Source organism: Pelophylax lessonae, assembly GCF_965119305.1.
Source record: "Pelophylax lessonae genome assembly, chromosome: 8".
Taxonomy (NCBI): domain Eukaryota; kingdom Metazoa; phylum Chordata; class Amphibia; order Anura; family Ranidae; genus Pelophylax; species Pelophylax lessonae.
This window is the reverse complement of record NC_138775.1, coordinates 288514029-288527937: the sequence shown is the minus strand read 5'-3', so window position 1 is coordinate 288527937 and position 13909 is coordinate 288514029. Positions and strand designations below refer to the sequence as shown.

The window sequence follows — 13909 nt, the reverse complement described above, 5'->3', positions numbered from 1 at the left end:
GTTCCCTCAATGAACTGTAGCTCCCCAGTGCCGGCAGCACTCATGCAGCCCCAGACCATGACACTCCCACCACCATGCTTGACTGTAGGCAAAACACACTTGTCTTTATACTCCTCACCTGGTTACCGCCACACACACTTGACACTGTCTGGTCTCATCAGACCACAGGAGATGGTTCCAGTAATCCATGTCCTTAGTCTACTTGTCTTCAACAAACTGTTTGCGGGCATTTTTGTGCATCATCTTTAGAAAAGGCTTCCTTCTGGGATGACAGCCACTAACTAACAGGCTGACCCCCCCCCCCCCCCACTACTTCAACCTCTGCAGCAATGCTGGCAGCACTCATATGTCTATTTCCCAAAGACAACCTCTGGATATGATGCTGAGCACGTGCACTCAACTTCTTTGGTCAACCATGGTGAGGCCTGTTCTGAGTGGAACCTGTCCTGTTAAACCGCTGTATGGACTTGGTCACCGTGCTGCAGCTCAGTTTCAGGGTCTTGGCAATCTTCTTATAGCCTAGGCCATCTTTATGTACAGCAACAATTCTTTTTTTCAGATCCTCAGAGAGTTCTTTGCCATGAGGTGCCATGTTGAACTTCCAGTGACCAGTATGAGGGAGTGAGAGCGATAACACCAAATTTAACACACCTGCTCCCCATTCACACCTGAGACCTTCTAACACTAACGAGTCACATGATATCGGGGAGGGAAAATGGCTAATTGGGCCCAATTTTGGACATTTCTACTTAGAGGTGTACTCACTTTTGTTGCCAGTGGTTTAGACAATAATGGCTGTGTGTTGAGTTATTTTGAGAGGACAGTAAATTTACACTGTTATACAAGCTGTACACTCACTACTTTACATTGTAGCAAAGTGTCATTTCTTCAGTGTTGTCACATGAAAAAATATTTACAAAAATGTGAGGGGTGTACTCACTTTTGTGAGATACTGTGTGTGTGTGTGTATATATATATATATATATATATATATATATATATATATATACACACACACACGATCCTGCACTTCAGGGTATGGCACGCACACGAGCACCACCAGCAGCTTGCTCCCGTTGTGATCGCACACACTGGGAGCGCAGCAGCAGGTACCACTGGCTTGATGTCCGCCGGCATCCCTGATGATCGAGGAGAGGAGAGAGGCAGAATGGCGGTCTGCCTATGTAAACAAAGCAGATTGCCGTTCTGTCAGTAGGGAAGGCATGGATCCTGTGTTCCTGGTGATTGCCCTAGATGTTAACCCCTTCCCATCCAGTGTCAGTACAGTGACAGTGCATATTATTAGCACTGATCACTGTATTAGTGTCACTGGTTCCCACAAAGTGTCAGTTAGTACAGTCCAGCGCGTTTCTTTTTCTGCACGGAAAATGCATGCAAAGTATTTTCCATGTATTCCAATGGCTCTAGTTCACACCAGTGCAGTCAGTTCCAGTCAGTTTCCAGGTGCAGATAAAAAAAAAAGTAGAACATGCTACTTTCTGCACAGAACTGTACTTTAACACAAAACGTATCAAAAACGCAACGGAACTTCCCGGGGTTGTGAACTGTAAGCAAACATTCATCCGGGACGTATCTGTGGTCCTAAGTGTACAAATTATCCGCCGCAGTATCACGGTCTCACTATAAGTCACAGATTGCCGCCATTACTAGTAAAAAATAAATAAATAAATAAAAATGACATAAATCTTTCCCCTAGTTTGTAGACGCCATAACTTTTGTGCAAACCAATCAATATACACTTATTGGGATGTTTTTTTTTACCAAAAATATGTAGCAGAATACAAATTGGCCCAAAATGATGAAAAAAATTTGATTTTCAAATTTTGTTTTATTGAGAATGTTATATACAAAATGTAAAAAAACATATTTTTTTTTCAGAACTGTCGCTATTTTTTTGGTTTATAGCACAAAAAATGAAAATCGCAGAGTCGATCAAATGCCACCAAAAGAAATCTCTATTTGTGGGGAAAAAAGGACATCAATTTAATTTAGGTACAGCGTCGCACGACCGCGCAATTGTCAGTTAAAATAACGCAGTGCCGTATCGCAGAAAATGGCCTGGTCATTAAGGGGACAGGGCTGCTGTTAGAAATCACGGGGCCCCATACAGACTACCTGGCGGGGCCCCCCCAAGAAAATATTAAAGATATATTTAGCTAAAATTACAAAAAAAATCACTATTATCAGACACAAATATAACATAACTCGCATAATTCCTGCTAAATCTAAAAAAAAAAAACTATGTTAAATAAAAAAGAAGATGAGATGAGAAAAATATACAGGCTGGGCAGTTGGAACTCAGTGATCAAAGAGACAGAGAGAGAGAAACAAAGTTACAATTTACAAATAAACTCCTGAGCAGAGATAAGTGCTGGGAGGGGGGCCCACACAAGGGAGGGGGATTAGTGAGGGACGACTGTCTCTTTCTCAACAGATAAAAGCTGATAGCAGGGAGAGGGACAGATCAGATTCAGGTGCTGGAGGAAGATTTCTGTATTTGTTGTCCATCACTAATCCCCCTCTCTGTGTGGGCCCCCCTGTGTGCTCGGGGGCCCCTACAAGAGGGCTGGTGCCCCCCCCCCCCTATCAGCGGCCCTGTAAGGGGGTAAAACCTTCTGGTCCAGAAGTGGTTAATTCTTCTACATGACCTCCTGTGTAACCCTGAACTGGTAACTGTAAAGGTTTTTAGCGCATCCCCTATGGAGATTTTTAAGTACCGTAGTTTGACAGCATTCCGCGGCCGTACGCAGTTTTATAGCATGACATGTTTGGCATCTATTTACTCATCATAACATCACCTGTTGATATCTTACAAACAAAAATGGGTATTATATTGTGTTTGTGTTCACTTAAATTGTATTAAAGTGTATTTTTTCCTGAAAATTTACGTTTTAAAAATGGCTGGGCAAATATCCTGCAACATATAAAATTGCAACAACCACCATTTTAATCCCCAGGGTCTCAACTTTCAAAATATATACATAATTGTTTGGAGGTTCTAAGTGATTTTCTAGCATTCAAATGCTGATTTTTACTTGTGTGTGAGAAATATCAGAATTGACCTGGGGGTAAGTGGTCACAGTTTTTTTACATTTCTTCAGTTTCTTCCTGGTTTCTGGCCTAGGCCAAAATGATGTCACACTTCCCAGGAGTCTTCATCTGGAGGAGGGGCTAAGCATACCCTCCTGAGCTATAGGCAGATAGATTCCAGGAAGTAAATGCTACATGAATCATCTGCCCTTACTCTAGATCAGGGATTCTCAAACTACGCCCTCCAGCTGTTGCAGAACTGCACATCCCATGAGGCATTGTAAAACTCTGACATTCACAGACATGACTAGGCATGATGGGAATTGTAGTTCCTGAACAACTGGAGGGCCATAGTTTGAAGACCCCTGCTCTAGATGGCCACCTGAGCTATAGGCAGATAGATTCCAGGAAGTAAATGCTACATGAATCATCTGCCCTTACTCAAGATGGCCGCGGCTAGAAATGCTAGGGGGGATTTCAACTGGATTTCAAGTATGGAGACATGGATGGATGAGAAAGTTTGCTTTGAATATTAAAAATGAATTAATTAGGTAGAGTTCTCAGTTTGTGGTGCTCAGATACAGTGTAGTTCAACTTTAAGTTGTTTGGGTGTCAGACAATTTCTCTGAGTGTTCATCTGACTACAGCTTCATATAAAATACATCTAGGCCCTGATGAAGAGGGATGAATCCTGAAACGTGTTAACTAGCATCTCTTCCATAGATAATTTGACTGTGACAAGCCGATATCCCTATCTGGACAGCTTGGCATGCTCATCAATAATAAGGAAAGATCAGTCTCCTATCGGTGGATGGATCCTTGTGGATCTCTCTGGGATCTTACCTGGAATGAACTTCTGCCATTTCTGGTCCACATTGTATTTGATACAATTGTTCCCGGAGGGGAAGATGACGGTCTGCTCATCGAAGTAACAGATGTTATTGATGACCTGAGAGCGCAGGCCGAAGATATAGTGTGACTGAGCCACGATCGCCGACATGGCGCACCAACCGACCAATCACCGGATCTGTGAATGAGACCGCACAACGTCAGACTTCCATCAACAGGAAACTTCCCCACCCTGATCTGTGATTGGACAGATTTCCCCTCACTTCCTGTCCAGGTAACCGAATCCAGATGAAAGAAAAAGTTAGGTTATATATAGGTACTGTAGGTGTCACATATATATATACAGGTAGGTGGAGAATATATATAGGTAGGTGGAGGTTATATACAGGTAGGTGGAGGATATATACAGGTATGTGGAGAATATATACAGGCAGGTGGAAATTATATATACAGGTAGGTGGAGATAATATACAAGTAAGGGGAGGTTATATACAGGTAAGTGGAGGTTTAATACAGATAGGTTGAGGTTATATAAAGGTAGGTGGAGGATATACAGTGCCTTGCGAAAGTATTTGGCCCCCTTGAACTTTGCGAACTTTTGCCACATTTCAGGCTTCAAATATAAAGATATAAAACTGTAATTTTTTGTTAAGAGTCAACAACAAGTGGGACACAATCATGAAGTGGAAAGAAATTTATTGGATATTTCAAACTTTGTTAACAAATAAAAAACTGAAGAATCGGACGTGCAAAATTATTCAGCCCTTTTACTTTCAGTGCAGCAAACTCTCTCCAGAAGTTCAGCGAGGATCTCTGAATGATCCAATGTTGACCTAAATGACTAATGATGATAAATAGAATCCACCTGTGTGTAATCAAGTCTCCGTATAAATGCACCTGCACTGTGATAGTCTCAGAGGTCCGTTTAAAGCGCAGAGAGTATCAGAAAGAACAAGGAACACACCAGGCAGGTCCAAGATACTGTTGTGGAGAAGTTTAAAGCCGGATTTGGATACAAAAAGATTTCCCAAGCTTTAAACATCCCAAGGAGCACTGTGCAAGCGATAATATTGAAATGGAAGGAGTATCAGACCACTGCAAATCTACGAAGACCTGGCCGTCCCTCTAAACTTTCAGCTCATACAAGGAGAAGACTGATCAGAGATGCAGCCAAGAGGCCCATGATCACTCTGGATGAACTGCAGAGATCTACAGCTGAGGTGGGAGACTCTGTCCATAGGACAACAATCAGTCGTATACTGCACAAATCTGCCCTTTATGGAAGAGTGGCAAGAAGAAAGCCATTTCTTAAAGATATCCATAAAAAGTGTTGTTTAAAGTTTGCCACAAACCACCTGGGAGACACCAAACATGTGGAAGAAGGGGCTCTGCTCAGATGAAACCAAAATCCAACTTTTTGGCAACAATGCAAAACGTTATGTTTGGCGTAAAAGCAACACAGCTCATCACCCTGAACACACCATCCCCACTGTCAAACATGGTGGTGGCAGCATCATGGTTTGGGCCTGCTTTTCTTCAGCAGGGACAGGGAAGATGGTTAAAATTGATGGGAAGATGGATGGAGCCAAATACAGGACCATTCTGGAAGAAAACCTGAGGGAGTCTGCAAAAGACCTGAGACTGGGACGGAGATTTGTCTTCCAACAAGACAATGATCCAAAACATAAAGCAAAATCTACAATGGAATGGTTCACAAATAAACATATCCAGGTGTTAGAATGGCCAAGTCAAAGTCCAGACCTGAATCCAATCGAGAATCTGTGGAAAGAACTGAAAACTGCTGTTCACAAACGCTCTCCATCCAACCTCACTGAGCTCGAGCTGTTTTGCAAGGAGGAATGGGCAAAAATTTCAGTCTCTCGATGTGCAAAACTGATAGAGACATACCCCAAGCCACTTACAGCTGTAATCGCAGCAAAAAGGTGGCGCTACAAAGTATTAACTCAAGGGGGCTGAATAATTTTGTACACCCAATTTTTCAGTTTTTTATTTGTTAAAAAAGTTTTAAATATCCAATAAATTTCGTTCCACTTCATGATTGTGTCCAACTTGTTGTTGATTCTTCACAAAAAAGCTGGGTTATACTTACTGATAACTCCTTTTCAAATAGTCTTCCAGGACAGCCCATGAGACGTTAGGCTCCTCCCCCAGGGACAGGAAACACATTCCAAAATTAAAATAAAAGGCGGTCCCTTAGTCCTCACCTTCAGTATTTCATGAGAACCACAGGACACCCTGTAAAACATATACATAGATATATAGACACATATCATACATTATACATAATACCAGATAGTTCGGGTGGGAATCCGGCTGTCCTGGAAGACTATTAGAAAAGGAGTTATCAGTAAGTATAACCCAGCTTTTCTCAAAGTCGTCTTCCAGGACAGCCCATGAGATGATGAGCAAGCACTTACCAGTCTAGGGAGGGACAACTGCCTGGAGCACCTTTCGACCAAACGCCTGTTCCTGAGAAGAGAGGAGGTCCAGGCGATAATGTCTAACAAAGGTCGAAAAGTTAGACCAGGTAGCTGCCTTACAGATTTGGTCTGGTGAGGCACCGGCCCTTTCAGCCCAAGACGTGGACAATGCTCTAGTAGAGTGTGCAGTAATGAAAGGTGGAGCCACCTTTTTCACTATATAGGCTTCTGTGATAGCCTGTTTGATCCATCTAGCTAAGGTTGCCTTAGAAGCTTTTTCCCCTTTATGGGAGCCGGAAAATTGTAAAAACAAAGTATCAGTCTTCCTGAAGGTTTTAGTCACCTCCAGGTATCTCAAGAGGGATCTTCTGACATCCAAACAGCTAAATTCTTTCTCTTTATTGTTGTTTGGGAAATTGCAAAAGGAAGGAAGGACTATGTCCTGAGTCCTATGAAAAGAAGAGACCCTTTTTGGCAAAAATCCTGGATCTGTTTTTAGCACAATCCTGTCATCAAAAATCATAAGAAAAGGTTCTCTGATTGAGAGAGCCTGTAATTCGCTAACTCTTCTAGCTGAAGTTATAGCTACTAAAAATAAGGTTTTTAGGGTGAGCATTTTTACTGATAGGTCTACCAAGGGTTCAAACGGACTGGTAACCAAGGCCTGGAGTACCAGGGATAGATTCCAAGCTGGACACGTTTTAAGCACGGTTGGCTTTGTCCGGGCAATTGCTCTGAAAAAGGCATTCACATTTGGGTCTTCTCTAAGGGAAAACTGAAGAAAGACACTAAGGGCGGCAGCCTGTACCTTTAAAGTCCCTAAGGAGAGACCTTTGTCTATGCCTTCCTGAAAAAAATCCAAGATAGTTGGTATATCTGGGGAATGTCTCTGATTCTCCAACATCCAAAAATGAAATTTCTTCCAGATTTTAGCATACATTTTCCTAGTGACCGGCTTTCGACAGCTGGTCAATGTTTTGATGACTCTGTCTGAGAACCCCTGAGAGCCTAGTATTTGTTCCTCAGATACCAGGCCGTCAGGTTTAGGGTCCTGAGAAATGGATGGACCACCGGACCTTGTGTTAAGAGATCTGGTCTCCAAGGTAAGGTCATTGGAGGTTGCGCTGCCAACGCCTGAAGGCGTGCAAACCATGGCCTTTTGGGCCAGTATGGGGTTATCAGTATCATCTCTGTGTCTTCTAGGATGAATTTCTGAAGAACCTGTGGGATCAATCTGATCGGAGGAAATGCGTAACAGAGTCTGACTTTCCAGGGGTGGGCGAAAGCGTCTATGCCTAACGCCTGATCCCCTTGAGTTATGGAAAAGAATTTTTCTGTTTTCCTGTTTGCCTGGGAGGCAAATAGATCCACTACCGGTAGGCCCCATGAGGTTGTGATTTTGAGAAACACCTCTGGGTTGAGGGACCAATTGTCCTGGTTCATCTGGTGGCGGCTGAGATGGTCTGCCAGATAATTCTGCGTCCCTTTTAGGTGAATGGCCGAAATGGATGTTAGGTTCCGCTCGGCCCAGACAAAGATTTTCTGTGCAATGGTTTGTAGGCCCAGACTTCGAGTACCTCCCTGCTTGTTCAGGTACGCTACCGTTGCTATATTGTCTGACCTGATCTGTAGATGGCTCCCTTCTACCTCTACCTGAAAAAACTCCAAGGCCTTTTGGACCGCCATAAGTTCTTTTTGGTTTGATGAAGACTTCCTTTGTGCTGGGGACCATGTACCCTGCGCCCATCTGTCCTGCAGATATGCTCCCCATCCGGAAGCGCTTGCATCCGTGGTAATCCTCTGTGATACCTGGATGGTCCAGTTTAGCCCTCTTGATAGGTGAAGAGAGGATCTCCACCACCAAAGAGTCCTTTTTATCTTGGTGGGAATCCTTACTTTTTGTTGCAAGGAACTTGACTGCCCATCCCAATTCTGTAGAAAGAATTTTTGGAGTGGACGTTGTTGGAACCTTGCCCAGGGGACTGCTGGGAAACAGGAGGTCATCAAGCCTATCACTCTTGTGACATCCCTCAGAGAGACCCATAAGTTGGTCTGTAAAGAGGCAACCATCAGGTTCATTTTCTCCATCTTGCACTGAGGGAGGAAGATCATCTGATCCCGTGAGGAGATTTCGTAACCCAGGTAGGTCACTCTTTGTGAGGGTACCAGGCAAGACTTTTGTCTGTTGATTATCCAGCCTAGGGAAGTTAAGAATTCCTGAACTATGAGGAGGTCGGCTTCCAGTTTCTGGTATGATTCTGCCACTACCAAGATGTCGTCCAGGTAGGGGGTGATCATGATAGCTTTTAGCCTTAGAGGGGCTAGTGCTTCCCCTAGGACTTTGGTAAAAATCCGTGGGGCTGAGGACAGCCCGAAGGGCAGTGCCCTGAACTGGAAGTGCTTGACTTCCGGTCCTATCTTTACTGCTAGCCTCAGGAATTTCTGATAGGATGTGTGTATGGGGATGTGAAAATACGCATCTTTCAAATCTAGGGTTGCCATGAAACACCCTGGGAACAGTAGGTTCCCTATGGAGTATATTGATTCCATGCGAAAGCGTTTGTATGCTATTGAAAGGTTCAGATTGCATAAGTTCAGGATCAGTCGATGACTTCCTGAGGGTTTTTGAATCACAAAGATGTGAGAATAAAACCCTGTTCCTTGTTCTTCTCTGGGGACTGGGATAATTACTTTTTGATCTAATAGGTCCCCTAACTGAAGACTCAAGGCGGAGGCCTTGACTGGATCCCTGGGAAGATTTGTGATCAGGATCCTTTCTGGAGGTTGAAGACAGAACTCCAGCCTGTGTCCTTGGCCTACTAGGTCCAGAATAAAAGGGCTGGAAGTAATCTTCTTCCACAGTGGGAGGAAGGCCCCTAATCTTCCTCCCACTCTGAGAAGGGAGTCATTGGGGCTGATTGGGGCGTTTAGGAGTGTTAAACAGGATGTTACCCCTCCCCTTTCCTTTATGCCCCGTCCAATGTTTTTTGAAATTTTGCTGAGTTTCAAAAGACTTCTGCTGTTTGCCCCTGCCACGAAAATTCCTCTGAGCATAGGGGAATTTTTTCTTATCTGGGAATCCCTTCTTTTTATCCGCTGTACGCTCCAGGGCTTCTGTTAGGCCTGGGCCAAAAAGGTGGTCGCCTGTGAAGGGAAGACCACAAAGGCGAGATTTAGAAGTAATATCTCCCGACCATGTCTTGAGCCATAGGCTTCTTCTGGCCGTATTAGCTAAAGCTGAGGTCCTTGCTGCCATTCTTACAGCTTCAGCTGAAGAATCCGCCAGGAATCCTATTGCCTGGAATAAGAGTGGAAAGGATTTATTAATCTGTTCCCTCGATGTTCCTGCAGTCAAGTGTGTTTGGATTTGAGATAGCCACAGCTCCAGGTGTCTGGCTATGCAGGTGGATGCCAGGGCTGGCTTTAAGCTCATAATGGAGGCTTCCCAGACCCTACGTAAAGAGATATCTGTTCTCTTATCCATAGGGTCTTTTAGTGCTCCTGAATCCTCAAATGCCAAGTCAGTTCCTTTGGAGATTCTGGCAAGAGAGGCATCCAGCTTAGGGATTTTGTTCCAGGGCTGTTCCACACTTTCGTCAAATGGATACCTTCTTTTTAAGTTTCTTGGAAAAAAAGGCTTTTTATCAGGAGAATTCCATTCCTGTTTAATCACATCCAATAGTGAGCTATGCACAGGGAACACTCTAGCATGCTTTTTATGACTAGCGTACATTAAGTCATGCTTAGAGAGATGCACTTCTTCCTCCTCAATCTCTAGAGTGGTATAAACCGCTTTGAGTAGATCATCTACATCCTCCAGGCTCAGTTTAAAGTTGGAGCTATCATGGGAAACATTGCTTTTTGGTTCCTCTCCTGATCCTGATCCCTCTGCAGAAGAGTGGGAAGAAGAAACTTCCTCCTCCAAAACCAATGGGTCAATTAGGGATGGTGGAGCCTGAGCTGGGGTGGAAGGCTGGGCTGGTGCCTGCATCTTTTCAATGAGAGTCCTGAATGAACTAAATGTACTTTTTAGCTCATCTCTCACTGAGGACAGCATTTTCTGGGTAGAGACTGCAGAATCGTCTCTGACCAGTTTAGCTATGCATGCCCGGCACACTGCTTTGTTCCAAGAGGAACTCAATTTTTCTCCGCATACAGCACATTTCTTTTTGGGGGGCTGAGGTGGGTTATTGTCCTGAGCCTTGGCCTGGAAGATAAAAGACAAGGGAATTTAATTAGAGATACTTGTCCTCCTCCCACCTCCCATTTTTCCCCCTCCACCTTGTGGATAGAAAAGAGGGAGCGGTGCTGCTTAACCCCTGCCCCTAACGATAGAAAAGAGAGGGGGGAAGGGGAACGGAGTTCCTAACAGGTACCTGCAAATAGGGTGTCGTTCCCCCTTGCTTACCTGAGAGGTGCCGATGCCAGAGCCGACTTCCGCCGCCTGTGCGGTTGCTGCCGTGGTGTCCATCGCTCTGTATGGTGGTCCCAGCAACTGCTGTTTCCCCTAACATCGGTCGCCCATTTGAACTCTCTGTTCGCGCCTTCGGAAACTGGAACGAGGGTTTCCGGCGCCCGCGGATGCCGTCACTGCGCCGGAAGTGACACTGTCACTTCCCGTGAGGCCAGAGTGGATACGCTGAGTTCCGCCCCCTCCGTCTTTGGCGCCAACTTCAAAATTTCTTCCGAAGTTAGCGGTTCACGGGTACACAGCACTGCTGCTCCAAGGAACCGGCCGACCAACGGAGTGAACTCCCCAACGCTCCACCAGACAGCATCCGTAGTCCTGCCGAGAGGCTAGGAGAACAGGAGACAGCGGTCAGCCCCTATTGCGGCACTAAGGGGTACCGCTATGGGCCGAGGAGATGCATCTTTCCAAGTCTTTCCATGGACAGTCCAGGAGACCGGGAGCTTCAGTTCCAGGAACATGTTACCCCCTGTCCGGAGGAAACAAAAATACTGAAGGTGAGGACTAAGGGACCGCCTTTTATTTTAATTTTGGAATGTGTTTCCTGTCCCTGGGGGAGGAGCCTAACGTCTCATGGGCTGTCCTGGAAGACGACTTTGAGAAAATTACAGTTTTATATCTTTATGTTTGAAGCCTGAAATGTGGCAAAAGGTCGAAAAGTTTAAGGGGGCCGAATACTTTCGCAAGGCACTGTATACAGGTAGGTGGAGGTTATATACAGGTAGGTGGAGGTAATATACAGGCAGGTAGGTAGGGGGATGGTATATACAGGTAGGTAAGTAGGGGGATGGTATATACAGGTAGGTAAGTAGGGGGATGGTATATACAGGTAGGTAAGTAGGGGGATGGTATATACAGGTAAGTAGGGGGATGGTATATACAGGTAGGTAAGTAGGGGGATGGTATATACAGGTAGGTAAGTAGGGGGATGGTATATACAGGTAAGTAGGGGGATGGTATATACAGGTAGGTAAGTAGGGGGATGGTATATACAGGTAGGTAAGTAGGGGGATGGTATATACAGGTAGGTAAGTAGGGGGATGGTATATACAGGTAAGTAGGGGGATGGTATATACAGGTAGGTAAGTAGGGGGATGGTATATACAGGTAGGTAAGTAGGGGGATGGTATATACAGGTAGGTAAGTAGGGGGATGGTATATACAGGTAAGTAGGGGGATGGTATATACAGGTAGGTAAGTAGGGGGATGGTATATACAGGTAGGTAGGTAAGTAGGTGGATGGTATATACAGGTAGGTAGGTAAGTAGGGGGATGGTATATACAGGTAAGTAGGGGGATGGTATATACAGGTAGGTAAGTAGGGGGATGGTATATACAGGTAAGTAGGGGGATGGTATATACAGGTAGGTAAGTAGGGGGATGGTATATACAGGTAGGTAGGTAAGTAGGTGGATGGTATATACAGGTAGGTAGGTAAGTAGGGGGATGGTATATACAGGTAAGTAGGGGGATGGTATATACAGGTAGGTAAGTAGGGGGATGGTATATACAGGTAGGTAAGTAGGGGGATGGTATATACAGGTAAGTAGGGGGATGGTATATACAGGTAGGTAGGTAAGTAGGGGGATGGTATATACAGGTAAGTAGGGGGATGGTATATACAGGTAGGTAGGTAAGTAGGGGGATGGTATATACAGGTAAGTAGGGGGATGGTATATACAGGTAGGTAGGTAAGTAGGGAGATGGTATATACAGGTAAGTAAGGGGATGGTATATACAGGTAAGTAGGGGGATGGTATATACAGGTAAGTAGGGGGATGGTATATACAGGTAGGTAGGGGGATGGTATATACAGGTAGGTAAGTAGGGGGATGATATATACAGGTAGGTAGGGGGATGGTATATACAGGTAGGTAGGGGGATGGTATATACAGGTAGGTAAGTAGGGGGATGATATATACAGGTAGGTAGGGGGATGGTATATACAGGTAGGTAGGGGGATGGTATATACAGGTAAGTAGGGGGATGGTATATACAGGTAAGTAGGGGGATGATATATACAGGTAGGTAGGGGGATGGTATATACAGGTAGGTAGGGGGATGGTATATACAGGTAAGTAGGGGGATGGTATATACAGGTAAGTAGGGGGATGGTATATACAGGTAGGTAGGGGGATGGTATATACAGGTAGGTAAGTAGGGGGATGGTATATACAGGTAGGTAGGGGGATGGTATATACAGGTAGGTAGGGGGATGGTATATACAGGTAAGTAAGGGGATGGTATATACAGGTAAGTAGGGGGATGGTATATACAGGTAGGTAGGGGGATGGTATATACAGGTAGGTAAGTAGGGGGATGGTATATACAGGTAGGTAAGTAGGGGGATGGTATATACAGGTAAGTAGGGGGATGGTATATACAGGTAGGTAAGTAGGTTGGATGGTATATACAGGTAGGTAAGTAGGGGGATGGTATATACAGGTAGGTAGGGGGATGGTATGTACAGGTAAGTAGGAATAGGTAGGTGGATGTCAGACACTCACGCGGACTCGGTGCCTCTCTCTTATCCTGTACTCCGGTTACCATGGAGTCGGGACGCTGACATCGCGGAGGATGTCGGGAGGAAAACAATTGGTAGGGGGAGGGTCGCCATGACAACGGGCTCTCCGAGCGGTCACGTGATTCCCCTGGTCACTGGTGACGTAGGCGGAAATGAGAGTTGTGAGACTTCCGGTGAGCTACACGTGAGTGGAGGCGTGTGTACGGTGAGAGGGGACAGGGATGGGGTGTTCTGTGCGATGTACGGAGGGGTAGTGATCTGTTCTGTCCTAGCCGGGGAGGAAGGGAGGACACAGCTTCTTATTTACCACCTTACATGGGACACGTTCCTACCGGCTCTAGAGCCCCCCTTCATTCTTTCATTCTGCACCCCTTTCACCTCTCCCCACAATGTGCTTCACTTTCACTGTTTAACCCCCCCCCCCCAATCCCTTTCTCCTCTACGCTCCCCTAATTTTCTTGTTTTATTCCCCCCCATCCTCCTGTTCACCCCACCCACAATCCCAATAATCTTCGATTTCCCCCCCCCCCCTTCTCCCAACACCCCCTCCCCAATCTTCACTCCCCCTCTTCCCCT

At 45.2% G+C, this 13909-nt stretch overlaps 1 protein-coding gene across 1 annotated transcript in view; it reads right to left on the bottom strand.

Annotated features, from left to right (window-relative positions):
• The window catches only part of CFAP57 (cilia and flagella associated protein 57), an 89435-nt gene extending 75998 nt beyond the window's left edge, over positions 1 to 13437 (bottom strand). Inside the window, exons 1-2 of the mRNA XM_082264798.1 lie at positions 13317 to 13437; positions 3895 to 4078 (exon numbers count right to left, since the gene is read on the bottom strand). Of these exons, the coding sequence (XP_082120924.1) occupies positions 3895 to 4051 (157 nt within the window). The 5' untranslated portion in view covers positions 4052 to 4078; positions 13317 to 13437. The remainder of the gene's footprint in view (positions 1 to 3894; positions 4079 to 13316) is intronic.
• Between the last annotated feature and the right edge of the window lie 472 nt (positions 13438 to 13909).